The sequence below is a fragment of the Pezoporus flaviventris genome, unplaced genomic scaffold (genome assembly GCF_033815535.1).
Source record: "Pezoporus flaviventris isolate CSIRO_AGI_PZ_B2104156 unplaced genomic scaffold, CSIRO_AGI_Pfla_v1 ptg000016l, whole genome shotgun sequence".
NCBI classification, from domain to species: domain Eukaryota; kingdom Metazoa; phylum Chordata; class Aves; order Psittaciformes; family Psittacidae; genus Pezoporus; species Pezoporus flaviventris.
The window spans coordinates 4,557,245-4,571,666 of record NW_026892564.1 but is presented as its reverse complement, the minus strand read 5'-3'; the positions used below and the strand labels follow the sequence as shown (position 1 = coordinate 4,571,666).

Below are 14,422 nucleotides of genomic sequence, written 5' to 3'. Positions count from 1 at the left end.
GAAGGCCAGGTCAGCTGTGCCAGGGGCTATCCACAGCTCTGTAGTTGCGCAGCTGGGCCTACATGAGGCACAGAAGCAGGGCTGGTCAGGAAGAACCGATTCTGCCCTGGGTTTGTGTGGCAAAGATGTGGTAGCTGGGGGCTACAGGGAGCAGCTGCTGGAAGCTTCCCATGTGTCCAACAGGGCCAATGACAACAGGGGAGAAGGGACTGGTGAGGAGGTGGTGTTGAGAAATTTGACTTTTATTTTTTCATGCCCCTGCTCGGCTGCGATTGGCAATAAACTGAGAGAAAAGGGTGAGCGATCTCTGTCCGTGTCCTTGTGTCGACCGACGAGCCTTTCGTTGCATGTTCTCCCCTCCGTGCAGCTAAAGAGCACAGCGGCAAAGCAGCTTTGGTGAGCGAGTGCCTGGCGTCCAGGCACAGTCAAGCGGCAGAGACTCAAGGGTTGTACGCCGAGGCAGAGCCTGGGTAAGGACAGCAGGCGGCTGTCCTGAGGGAGAGGTCCCCACAGCTTGGGGCCTCAGACCGGCCTCGGCCTCGCGGCCGCCGGGACCCATCTCCGAGCACAGCTGTGGCTCCCGGGCCGGCCCTGGCCCGGCGGCAGCTGCCGCTGGGGAGAGCGGAGCTGCCCCAGGCCCGCAGCCGGGCCGGGCGGGGCGGGGCGGCGGAACCGACCCGAGGCTGCGGGCTGCTGGACACGGGCAGCCCAGCTCACCCACCGCGCCCACGGCCGTGCCGCAGAGCTTGGCGGGGGAAGCAGTAACGGGCTCCACTTCCCGTGGCGCCCCGCGGGGGCGGCGCAGGCGCAGTCGCAGTGTGTGCTCAGCGCAGGCGCAGTCGCAGTGTGTGTGTGCTCGGCGCAGGCGCAGTCGCAGTGTGTGTGCTCGGCGCAGGCGCAGGCGCAGGCGCAGTCGCAGTGTGTGTGTGCTCGGCGCAGGCGCAGTCGCAGTGTGTGTGTGTGTGTGTGTGTGTGTGTGTGTGTGTGTGTGTGTGCTCGGCGCAGGCGCAGTCGCAGTGTGTGCTCGGCGCAGAGCTGGCAACGGGGGTTGTGAGGTGTGGGGGTGCGGTGCAGCGGAAGGTGCCGTGTTTGTTCGAGACGGAGGTGGCGAGGAGTTCGGCTGCAGGTCTCTGGCGAAAGGGATGGTGGCGCATCCGGGTCCTCACGCAGGTGTTGCGTTTGCTTTTTCTAAGTGTCGGGAACGGTCACGGCAAGGAACGGGGTCACTCCAGGATAATGGTACTGGGAAACTTTCAAGGGACCCAACCAGTATTCTGACTTCCCGATCTGGAAAAGGCAGTCTACGGACAGACTGGGAAAACAAGAAGTAAGGGGGGGGGGAAACGTTTGGCGTGGTGATGACTACTTTCTCTGGAGATGTCTGAACACCTGCCTGCTGATGGGAAGTGGTGAGTGAGGTCCTTGCTTTGCTTTGCTTTGCTTGTGTGTGTGGCTTTTACTTTACCTATTAAACTGTTTTCATGTGAACCGAGGAGTTTTCTCTCAGTTGTCCTGATTTTCTCCCACACGTCAATGGGGCGGGGAGTGAGTGAGTGAGTGAGTGAGTGAGTGAGCGAGCGAGCGAGCAAACTGCTGTGTGGGGCTTAGTTGCCTGCTGGGGCAATTCCTCAGTTGGTGTTCCTTCATCAAGAAGAATCTGACACGGGATTAGATCTCAAACTGGCCCATGCATGTTCAAAGCTTCTGTATTTTATGCTTATGGCTACAAACGCAGTTCCTAAAACAGAAAGTATTTAACAGCAGGATGCTTTTGCCATAGTTCACTGGACTGGCCTGGGTATTGCTTGGAATAAAATGGTGCTATTGCCTTTCAGCTCCAAACTGAGGGCTCAGAGCAGCTCACTGGGTTGAATTTCCGTTGCCCATTGTCATAAAGGAAGGCACGTCTCCAAATATTGCAGTGCTAGACTGGAAACCCTTCTAGTGTATATACACTACTTGAACTGCATACAAAGGCAAAATTATCTCTAACCAATAATGGGAAAGGCAGAAAGAGTTCGCAAGGAGATTGTCTTTCTTCTTTTGTCTTAGAGCAATTTCCAAGCTGGCACGTCTTCGGGAAACACTGGAGTACGTAGATAGGATTAGAAATCAGGAATAGGATGGATAGGGCTGGGCTGATAGAGTCCAGTTGTCAGGAATAAGAATCTGCATGAGAACAAGGCAGTAGCATAGCCATGATGAAGGATTAAAATTTAATCACTTTTGAAGTGTTACAGTGTACTTCCTACGTGTTATTTTTGGAATTTGCATTCTTATCGTGTTTGGCTTCTCCTCTTGAGAATTCCCCTATCTTTCTGCAATTTAGGTTGTTCTTGTGAATTCAGGTACTTTCTTCATCTCCCTCCTGTCTTCATACCCTTCTCGTTTGTGGTTCACTTCCATGTCTTTTCGGTGCTGTTGTCAAAATACAAACACAGAACACCTTGTGCATAATTTCCTATGGCAAAACTATACGCTCTTTCAGAAGCAGTTTAAGCAGTAAACCGTTGACACAAGAGGCAAGGTCAAGTTGTCATCTCTGCTTTCTGCTCAGCTGTAAAATCTATTAATTTTAGGCCCTCAGGGCATTCTGTGAATGTTTACTAGAGTGATTCCTTTCATGAATTAGGACCGTGGCTGATGAGTGTTTGGCTTTTGGAGATGCTACATAAGCAGACAAAGAGAGACAAATAGACCACGCTCATGCAGTGTCTCTGCTGAGCTTTGTCTAGTGCTACAAGCCAAACCCCCTCCTGTAGCTCCTCATTGTAAAGGCAAGTACAACTTTTGCCTTCAGATCAGTAACACTGTACAAAATTAGGAATTATTGTCTGCAAATCCATACAACTCCTAACTGTTCTTTCAGACTGCTCAGCATTGCATAGGATCTTTTTGGGATTTGGTTGGGGGAGTTGTTACTATGAAATTCTGGTTTCTAGGTGGGGAGAGACCAGGCGGTCAAAATCTCTAATCAAGCAGTTACCTGAATGGTTGTTTTAGTCTTGGAGAATGTTTGTGCCTGTGGATTTCTCTTCCTTGGAGTTGGTGCATTATAGGATCCTGAAGTGTATTTGTCTGTAGGAAGAGCATAGACATGGTTTCCTCACTTGAGATGTACTTTCTGGGAAGACTCTCTTAGCCTGACAGGTGAATCAGATATTACATTATTACAAATACTGCGTTAGCTGAAGCATCCACAAATGCATCAGGTGACTCATGCGATTCTGCCATGGTTGTCCTGGACTTTAACTAAGTGCATGTTCCTGTCATGAAAATTTTCCCAAAGGCATCAACTGCTTTTAGAAGAAACTAATCCATAATTCTGTCCTCCTGTTTTATCCCTGCTTGTGAACGCACTTAGGTGCAAGGCAATGTTATGTTTAAGTACCCTTGTTTTCTCTTAGTTCCAGACTAAGTGCATTAATTCACATTGTTTATTCCATACTAAACCTGAAATATTCAGTTTACACCCAACACTGCGGTATTACCACAGTTTCCTGTTTGCGTCCAAAATCTCCTATTCTCGCCAGGTTCATTCTTTCCTTTGGAGCATTTCCGAACAGATGGCTCGGGAACTGCTGAAAAAACCTAACCCAGTAACCAAAATGGTAACGGTTGTTGTTATGAGAATAATGCTGATCACCTTGTTTTAGACATGCTGTATCCTTTTTTAACCTGGAAGCTTGATAAGATGTAGTCTTCACATTAAGAACGATCTCTCTGGAACATCTGCACCCATCTGTCCACATTTTATCAAGGCAAGCATTAAAAGCAAAAAGAAAAACCCCAGATCTGTTGGTTCCCAGGACAAAGCAGTGATTTTGGGATTCATTTCCCTTAACCTTACTGATCTTCTCCATATGAAAAAGGTTCCTTTCTTTGGAAATGAGCACCTGGAGGCACCTCAAGATGATGATTCTGCCCATCTTGAGAGAAATGACTGTAAGTAGGAAGAGGAAATTACTTTTAATTAAGGCTTACTGAAATTATTTGCAGCTAAGAAACCCTGAAATGATGTGCCGTATTCTGTGAAGCTCAATTAGCAAGCTAAAAATAAAGCTTAAAGATGTAAAATTACACTGATGTTAGATGGCCAGAAAGACACAAGACTTCGAATCCCAACTGTAACCTCATGTCAAATTTGAGACATAGCACATTCTATCAGGAGGACAGTAGTGTATTTCCAAGCTGAAAAATTACGAAGGAAAATATCATCCTTCGTGAATGTCAAGAAGTATGAATTCAGTGCTCTGTCCGACAGAAATAGTGTGAAAAAGCAATAACAATATAAATCACAAAAATTTGCAGCTTGAGTAATAGATAAAAGGTACTCTAAGGAGTGGGAATCTATATATTTGTGCATATCCGCATTCATCCCTCTATGTTGGGTAGAGAAAAGAATTCCTGCTTTGAAGGTGGTTAATTACTGTTCATGAATATTCTGTCTTGACTAATTGCAGAGCTTTATAAGGCTTTGCATTTCTGTCGGTGAGTACTGCTGCACCGTACTTGTGAAAGTTATGCTGGATCAAATTTGCTCTTACCCATCTTCAGGCATAAATCACTTCCTGTTCACCTGCAGGATCACACTTGACTGCAGCACAACAGAGGCAGGTATATTAGAGGCATTTTAAGAATCCTCCATTTAAGCAGGAACCCACCTCTAGGTCGGCTGAACTTGGGTTCTTTGGTGACTGTGACAATCCAATTGACTACATATGCTGATGTTTGGGGTTCTGAATACTAGAAAGAAGTCTTTCTTCCCGCTTCTTTCTCATGATAAAGAGAAGAATTAAAGTAATTTAAGAAGAAAAACCAAACCAATACTGTTGTGCTATTAGTGAAAATTTTACACACTGCAGGAGACAGGATACTTGATGAGTTATTTCATTGATGATACGATGTTCAGCAATGAGAAGTCAATGATCAAGTATCCTGTCTCCATGTTTCAAAGGATTTGTGATCTGTTTTGGGAATAGTCTTTCTTGGTACTCTTCTTCCTGAACTCTCTCCTCCTTTTTTTGTATCATTAAATTTTATAGGATTTGGATATAAGTTACCTCCTCGTTCTTTAGCTGCTCACTCTTCATGTATGATACGTAAGAAATCTGCCTGATTAAATTGATGGTATTTTCAAGGTGCCTGTTGTCACAGAACCTAAAGCCTCAGAGAACTTGGCTGAAGAAAAGCTTTGGGGAAACATATCTGTCCTTTTCTTGGAATGTACCACTACATCTCATCATCTAGACACCAGAGAGGTCCAGCAGAGAGTTCAAAACGCCTCTGGGAAAGCTGTTTTTAACCATTCTTTGGCATCCTCACGGTGCAATAAATAGCCCTATCAGAGTGTAAATAGGGACTCTTGTCCCTGTTTACAAGAGAGAGCCTGCTAGAGAAATTGAAACCAGTTCTGAACATTAGAATGGTTAAAGTAAGAGTACATAAATTGTGATTTTGAGGAGCAATTACACAAAAAACTGATGTTTTGTACCCGAGGAAAGTACTCCTGGGGTTAATATTGAGCCCATTTTCATCTTTTCCAGTGACAACTGATGCAGGTAGCCACCACCTGTGTGATACCCATGCACACAAATAAGAAGAAAAACTTAAGTATTTTTATGATATTTGCAAACGCCTTAGGACTGTCCCTGAGTTCAAAAAGTGGAGAGGAGGGGCAAACTGTGTCCTAGTTTCTCCTTGTAAGAGTAATTTCAAAAGTGGTACCCATTGTCCGAGGCGATGAAAAGTACTTGGCTTTCTGCAAGTCCCACTGGGTAGCTTCCGAGGGCCGTAGCTCAGTTTCCTGGGACGGTGACACAGGGTTAGGTGACTGCCGTTGGCCAGGCTGCTGAATCCCGTAAAACTCTCCTGAACATTATCAAGAGGGAAAAATACCCCAAAGATTACTGTGTGTGCAGCATGGCTGCTCAGAAAAGCGTGACAACTCCTTTCCTACTTACCAGATTTATAGCATATTTCCTTTATTGCTCTTTCCTCTTCGATATCCTCAGCAGTCTTAGGCACACAGTCAGTAACATCTGTGGGAAATATTTTTAAAAGATCAGGGGATAGCTAGACAAAGACCTTCAACAATTCTTAACAGTCAAATACATAATGAATTTCACTTGGTTACAGTTTTTGGCGTTTAGTTTTCCTTTTTATTTCCATCCCAATTACAACCTCTGCTTCCGGACAGGGAAATCATTCCTTCACATTAGGTACTTCCAAGGGCAAGGGAATTGCAGTTACAAGCCTTGTAAGAAGATAACATGTGTTGACTTAAAATTATTAGTATTTTAATTTGTCTAGTGTGCGCCTTAGAGCAGGTTGTTCTCTGCTTTCACTCACCGGGAATGTGCAGTTCATCTCTTCCCTATGGATCTCCCATCTCTAAATGAAATTCACTGAATGGTTCAACCACACTTAAAAACTTTTAAAACCTAAGGACCTAAGTATATAAACATACACATTCAGGTAAACTAGGAAAGAGCTTGGTATGCATTTTGTCTGCTAGATTTCAGACTAATGTTCTGTGATGAGACTGCTTACGGAGTTGAGAAAATCGGTACAACAGATTATATAAGTTGAATTCACACAATTGTCTTTTGTAAACAAAGCTGTGACTTCCATCAGCTTCACTGATGAGTGAGTACAGCCCGTGTTCGAAAGCTGGTTTCCAGGAAAAGAAGTACCTCCTAAGCCTGTAACGTCATCCCTGAATTATGAGGACTTGTGAAGAGTATTCGATGGCCATCTGAATTGTGGATCATATTATCTGAATTGGGGATCACCCTTTAAAGTCTAGTTAATGAGAAAGAGGAATGTGAGTTATACCACTGTTGAAACATACAGCTGGGCATTTCACAGGAGTTAGAAAATGGTGCCTCACTCGCAGCTGGTGACTGTCAGGTCTGATAATTTGGAGATTTGCTGGAAACTCTTTTAGCAACTTGTCAACCACTCTTTTATGCAAATAGTGCTTATTCTAATGAATCAGTTGACTGTGAAGTACATTGTAATGTTTTACAAACCCCATTCTACTTGCTTGTAAAGGGTAGAAAAAACTTGCTTACAGTTCTCTTCATCATCCTCTTCATCATCATCTTCATCATCCTCTTCATCGTTGAGGTTTATAATCAGTGGAGGGTGAATTGGTATTACAGTATTCTCTGGACGTGTGAGTGAGCCTTGACACTGGGCTGGAGGCAGAATCACTTCTTGGTCAGCCTGTGGCAATGGCGCATCTGCAGAAAAGAGCATTAGGTTTATTTTGTGAAGAGGGACCTGTGATAATCAAATCCAGGTTGAGACTATCTGGTCTAATTTCAAAACCATTGTCATATAGATATTGCAGTCATTTCCACCTGTGGCCATTTGCACGTCTTGTGCTTCCCTACTCTCACTTGTGCGAAGGAGATGATAGCTTCTTTAGTCTTTTTGAGTTCACATTCTCTACCAGTTGCTAGGCAGTATAGAATGTTCCATTGCCATGGCTGCCAATGGCTTGTCTAGCTGTTGACATCATCATAATGGTTCCGTGTGGCCTGTCCAGCTTGAACATCTTTCTTTATCTCGTTTCATCAAAGTATTGAAAATCACACGATCTCAAAGAGTCTTCCATTCTCCCGTCCCATGTTTCTTTAATGTAAAATGGAACAAACCCATCTTGTGGTGCTTAAATAAGACCCAACTTCTTCCTGTGTAGAACCTGTTGTCTTGAGAGCACAAAGATGAACATTATTCTTTGAGCGTCTTTTAACGCAAGTCCTTGTGCTCCACGTTTCTTACTTCACTCCTTTTAGTGAATTGAGAAATTACCTGATTCCTGCTCTTAGGTGCTGTGTGTTAACTGCTTACACTGCTGGGGTTCATTGTTTTTTCTTGCTTCCATGATGTCTACTGCTACAGCAGAAAGAGCAGTGGATGCTTATGTCCCTAACAAGCAGCTCTGATCCCATTCAGGCCCCAGGCTGCCTCTGAACAAAATATATAGTCCTGTGTTCAGCAGTAGCAGTCATTTTTCTCCTTCTTAGTAGCTGGTGCAGTGCTGTGGTTTTGACTTTCGGCCTGGGAGCAGCGCTGATAACACCAGTGCTTTTAGTTCTTGCTAAGTAGTGTTTAGTCTGACCAAGGGCTTTCTGAGTCTCATGCTCTGCCAGGGAGGAGGGAAGCTGGGAGGAAGCAGAGACAGAACACCTGACCCAAGCTAGCCAAAGAGGTATTCCATACCACAGCACGTCATGCCCAGTTTGTAAAACTGGGGGCAGTTACCCGGAAGGGCTAGATCACTGCTCGGGTCGGGCTGGGTATCGGTCGGCGGGTGGTGGGCAGTTGTGTTCTGTTCCTTTGTTATTTCCCTTGTCATTATTATTATTATTGGTGGTAGCAGTAGTGGTTTGTGTTATACCTTAGTTACTGGACTGCTCCTATCTCAGCCCGTGGGAGTTACATTCTTTTGATTCTCCTCCCCGTCCCTTCTGGAGCAGGGTCAGGGGAGAAGGGGGGAAGTGAGACAGAGACTGCATGGTCTGATTTACGGCTGGGCTTAAACCACAACAAATATTTAGAGGGGTAGATGAAGCTGTAGATTTGACATAGGCTCAATTCCTCAGCAGTGAGTGACATCAGTGACTTGGAGATACCAGCAACAGTGGCAGGGCCTCTGGGATAACATGTTTAAGAAAGGAGAAAAAAAAACAACCAAAAACCTGCAGTGATGCACCTGAAGAGAGGGGTGAGAATCTGTGAGTGCAGCAAATCTGCAGACCCCAATTGCCGTGAAGAAGTAGTTGCTGGAGCAGAGATTCCCTTGCAGTCCATGTGAAGACTGTGGTGAAGACCATGGTGAGGCAGGCTGTCCCCCTGCAGCCCATGAAGGACCCCGCTCTGGAGCAGGGGATACCCAAAGGAGGTTGTGACCCCATGGGAAGCCAGCACCGCAGATGTCTGAACACCTGCCTGCTGCTGGGAAGTGGTGAGTGATGTCCTTGCTTTGCTTGTGTGTGCAGCTTTGCATTCCCCTTTGAATTGTTTTGATGTGAACACAGGAGTCTTCTCACTGTTGCCCTTCTGCTTCTTTCTTACAAGTCACCAGGGAGGAGGGAATGAGTGAGTTAGCAAACTGCTGTGTGGGGCTTAGTTGCCGGCTGGGGTTAAACTGTGGTACTTCCTCAGTTGTTGTTTCTTTATACAGAAGAACCTGATGGGGATTAGATCTCAAACTGGCACATGCTGGGTTTTCTTTACAAAGTACAGGCAAGGATACCAGAGAGGGCTGTGACTGCTAGGGTAGAAGCAGGGAGGTTTCTGGAAAATCAATCCGTTTTCTCTGTCCTCTGAAAATTTCCCTTTTCATGAAATCTTCATGGATGCTGCATTTTAAGATTAATGGTGACAGACCTGGTTTTTAAGATAGGAAGTATTTAACACCAGGATGCCTTTGCCATCTCGCATTGCACTGGCCTGCTTTTAATAGCATAACAGAGGAAGAAGTTTTGTTGGTTTGAGGTGCCAAGTTCTCTGCAAAGAGCTTTGAGGCTGAAGGATGAGGCTGAAGAAGGTGTAATACTGTGCTTGTCAATTCAATGTGGTCAAAGTTCAGTGTAATTTATATTAAGTGATTACAGTCTTGATACAAGCAAGGGAAATAATGAAAATAAAATATGATACGTCTTCACTTTTATTAGGTAAATGTATAGTACATTTAGGATTATAGTGAAATTATTGTTAAACAATTTCCACAATTTCTAATGTATTGAAACACTACAGAGAGTACCCTACATCTTACTTTTGAAATTTACAATTTTATGATCGTTTGAACTACAGTTGAGAATTCCCTTATTTCAGTTTAGACTGTTCTTGTGAATTCAAGTACTCGTTTCATCTCCCTTCTGTCTTCATATCGGTTTCCTTTTTGGGTCGCTTCCATGTGTTCTTGGCTCTGTTGTTAAAATAGATACGCAGAACACGGTTTTGTGCATTATTTCATACAGTAAAATTATACACTCTTTCAGTAAAACTATACAAAATTAGGAATCACTTAGTTCTACAGGCCAAATTTCAGGTCTGCACATCAACACAACTCTTAACTGCTCTTCCAGACTGCTCAGCATTGCGTAGGACCTTTTGGGATTTGGTTGGGGAAGTTGTTACTTTGGAATTTTGGTTTCTAGGTGGGGAGAGACCAGGCGGTCAAAATCTCTATCAAGCAGTTACCTGAATGGTTGTTTTAGTCTTGGAGAATGTTTTTGCCTGTGGATTTCTTTTCCCCCAGGTTGGTGCATTATAGGATCCTGAAGTGTATTTGTCTGTAGGAAGAGCATAGACATGGTTTCCTCACTTGAGATGTACTTTCTGGGAAGACTCTCTTAGCCTGACAGGTGAATCAGATATTACATTATTACAAATATTACTTTAGCTGAAGTACCCATGAGTGCATCGGGTGAGTCCTGCAGCACCTCTGAAACAGAAGCTAGGATTAAGTACAGATTCTCTCTCTCTCTAGTTCTCTCTTCAAAGATTTTTTTTGTAATCTTTCAGGCTTTCCATAAGGCTCACAGGACCTCCCAAGCGAGGCAACTCTGCCACGGTCATTCTGGACTTTAACCAAGTGCATGTTCCTATACTGAAAATCTTCCAGAAGGCATCAGCTGCTTTTAGAGGAAACTAATGCATAATCCGGTCCTCCTGTTTTATCCCTGCTTGTGAATGTACTTAGATGCAAGGCAACGTTATGTGTAAGTACCCTTGTTTTCTCTTAGTTCCAGACTAATCGCATTAATTCACATTATTAATTCCGTACTAAAACTGAAATTTTCAGTTTACACCCAACGCTGCAGTATTACCGTAGATGTCCGTTTGTGTCCAAAATTTCCTATTTTTGGCAGGCTCATTCTTTCCTTTGGAGCATTTCCGAACAGATGGCTCGGGAACTGCTGAAAAAAACCCAAAAAACAGTAGCAAAAATGGTAATTGTTGGTATAACAAAAATCATATAAACATAGAATCATATAATCACAGAATGGTTAGAGTTAGAAAGGACCTCAAAGGTCATCTAGTTCCAACCCCTCTGCCGCAGGTAGGGTCTCCTCACACTAGACCATGTCACCCAAGGCTCTGTCCAGCCTGGCCTTGAACTCTGCCAGGAATGGAGCATTTACCACTAATTAGGCAACCTGTTCCAGTGCCTCATGACCCTCATAGTAAAGAACTAGTTCCTTAAATCTAACCTTAACATTTTAAGTTTAAAAACATTGTCCTATTGCTACCATCCCTGATGAAAAGTCCCTCTCTGGTATCTTTGTAGGCCCCAGTTGTGGTTTAAGCCCAGCCAGCAACTTAGAACTGGCTGGGCTTAAACCACCACAGCCCCCTTCATATACTGGAAGGCTGCTATGAGGTCTTTATGAAGCCGACTCTTCTCCAGGCTGAACAGCTGCAGTTTTTTTTTCAGCCTGTCTTCATATGGCTCAAGGCTCCTTGTCATCGCTGTGGCCCTCCTCTGGACTTGTTCCAAAAATCCCATGTCCTTTTTATGTTGAGAACACCAGAACTGCACACAATACTCCGAGTGGGGTCTCACAAGAGCAGAGTAGAGGGGCAGGATCTCCTCCTTTGACCTGCTGGTCACGGTCCTTTTGATGCAGCCCAGGATACAGTTGGCTTTCTGGACTGCGAGCGCACACTTCTGGCTCATTTTCAGCTAATACCCCAAAGTCCTTCTCCGCAGGGCTGCTCTGAATCACTTCACTGCCCAACCTGTAGCTGTGCCTGGGATTGCCCTGACCCAGCAACCTTGCACTTTGCTATGTTGAACTTCATGAGGTTGGCATTGGCCCACAACTCCCCCTGGATGGCACCCCTTCCCTCCAGCTTATCAACCAAACCACATAACTTAGCGTCGTTGGCAAACATGGACACTGTCCATGTCGCCGACAAAGATGTTGAACAGGGATCAGTCCTAACACCAACCCCTGAGGGACACCACTTATTACTGGTCTCCAGTTGCATGTTGAGCCCTTGACCACAACTCTCTGTGTGCAGCCATCCAGCCAATTCTTTATCCACCGGGTGGTCCATCCATTAAATGTATGTCTCTCCAGTTTAGAGACAAGGATGTCGCGTGGGACAGTGTTGAATGATTTTCACAAGTCCAGATACGGTCAGGAAAAGGAGAAAGTCATATAAACCCCAAATGATGTATTAGATTTTTGAGGTTCTATTAGCAAGTTAAAAATAAAGCAAAGGTCATACAGTTATGGTTACATCCAAACCAGATATCCAAGAAGAACAAAAGAAGTCTCAGTATCCCACCTGTAGGCTCCTGTCAAATGTGAGAATAGTACATATTATCAAGAGGACAAAGACAAAGGAAAATATCATCCTGTATGAATGCAGGAAGAATGAAATTGTGCTCCGTCCAACAGAAAAAAAAAGTGAAAATACAATAATCATAAAAATTTACACTGCATTTGAATGAAGAGCAGTTTGAGTAAGATCTAATCCTTTTTTATTCAAGATGAAAAAAAAATCCTGAATAACATAATTGTAAATCCACCATACTTAATTGAGAAGTTAAAGGTACTATTCCAAGCTTTAATACATATTTCAAAAGAATGAAAAACACATTAATGAATGTGGATTGGTATATTCATACATATCAGCACATCATTGCAGTCGTCCCTCTCTGTTGGGCAGAGAAAAGAATTCCTGCTTTGAAGGTGGTTAATTACTGTTGATGAATATTCTGTCTGACTAATTGCAGAGCTTTATAAAGCATTGCATTTCTGTCTGTGAGTACTGCTGCAATCTAGGTATGAAAGTTACGCTACATCAAATTTGCTCTTACCTGTCTTCAGGCATAAATCACGTATTCTACCTGCAGGGACACAATCGACCACAGCACAATACAGGCAGGTATATTAGAGGCATTTTAAGAATCTTCCATTTAAGCAGGAACCCACCTCTAGGTCGGCTAAACTTGGGTTCTTGGGTGACTGTGACAGTTCGGTAGACTACATACGCTGATCTTCGTGGCTCTGAAGAATGGGAATGAGGCTTTCTTCCAGGTTCTCTCACATTAGGAAGAGAATCGTTTTCACCATCCTTACAGTGACCCTTTGGTTGGTAACTGGGTTGTGCATTAGGTTCTGCAGTGTGGCTTTCTAAAAGTGAAAAAACAAACCATACTGTTGTGCTATTACTGAAAATTTGACATACTGCAGGAGACTGAAGGCTGGAAGACAAGATTAAGAAAGTATTCATTGTGGATAGCCCAATCCAAATATAGACAGTTATGTCATTCATGAGGTAATGTTTAGCTGTAAGGACTCCACGCTCAAGTATCTTACCTCCATTTTCAAAGGATCTGCAACCAGTTCTGGAAATACTCGCTTTTGGTACTCTCCTTCCCGTACTCCCTCCTCCTCCTCTGCTTGTGTTGCTCAATTCTGCAGGAATTGTATTGCTTTCACCTGTGAAAGCACCAGAAACAATGTTTCAGCTGCTGGTGTTTAAGCACTGGGAAGGGCACTGCCATTCGCTTCCTCCCACCTCTGGGAGCTTGTCATGAGTTCAGTGCAGTTGCCTTCCAACTCCCTTTTTATATTCTTCTCTCTCTTTCGGCTGTTCTTTGGATCCTGCCTGGAGTAACTCCACTACCTGAGCTATAACACTCATGCCCTCCAAGAAAATACCGTTGTACACAGAGTAAAGAAGGCACTGGCTCCAAAGGAAAGAACCAGCTCCAAGTTACCTGCTTGTTCTTCAGCTTCCCACTTCCCATGAATGGTAGTTATGAATCCTACCTGACCAAATTGATGGTATTTTCAAGCTGCCTGTCATCACAGAACTTAATGCCTCGGAGAACTCAATTAAAGAAATGCTTTGGGTAAATCTGTCTATGCTTTCCTCAGAATGTATCTTATGAAAAATAAGGATGTGCCTTAAACCCAGATATTTCTTACTGTTTCTCTCATCTGTACTCTAAACATATATAAACATGTGCCAGAAAAAAATCACCGAAACTATTCTAACAAGATGCATTTTAAATGTAGAAAGGAGAAAACCAAGAATCTGCCAAATTCTGTGGAATAATTTAGGACTGCAAAATTGGTCAGTCAATACTATACAGTGAAAAGAATCTTAGGATGCTTCAAACTACACTACATAAATTTAGATTGTGAAGAAAAATCAAAAGAGCCGTAGCTCATTTTCCTGAGACGGTGACACAGGGTTAGGTGACTGCTGTTGGTCAGGCTGCTGAATCCCGTAAAACTCTCCTGAACATTATCAAGAGGGAAAAATACCCCTAAGTTTACTGTGTGTGCAGCATGGCTGCTCAGAAAAGCGTGACAACTCCTTTCGTACTTACCAGATTTATAGCATATTTCCTTTATTGCTCTTTCCTCTTTGATATCCT

General features: G+C 43.9%; 1 protein-coding gene and 1 long non-coding RNA gene across 2 annotated transcripts in view; both read right to left on the bottom strand.

Annotated features, from left to right (window-relative positions):
• Nucleotides 1-2,192: 2,192 nt before the first annotated feature.
• Nucleotides 2,193-14,422, bottom strand: part of LOC133269859 (uncharacterized protein C12orf50 homolog) — a 49,704-nt gene continuing 37,474 nt past the window's right edge. The window contains exons 7-9 of the mRNA XM_061454522.1: nt 10,848-10,937; nt 10,219-10,310; nt 2,193-2,418 (exon numbers count right to left, since the gene is read on the bottom strand). Of these exons, the coding sequence (XP_061310506.1) occupies nt 2,326-2,418; nt 10,219-10,310; nt 10,848-10,937 (275 nt within the window). The 3' untranslated portion in view covers nt 2,193-2,325. The remainder of the gene's footprint in view (nt 2,419-10,218; nt 10,311-10,847; nt 10,938-14,422) is intronic.
• On the bottom strand, nt 12,949-13,443 carry LOC133269937 (uncharacterized). The gene is made up of 2 exons (XR_009743615.1): nt 13,353-13,443; nt 12,949-13,166 (listed from the first exon to the last, which is right to left on the bottom strand). It is a non-coding gene; the product is annotated as an uncharacterized LOC133269937 (long non-coding RNA).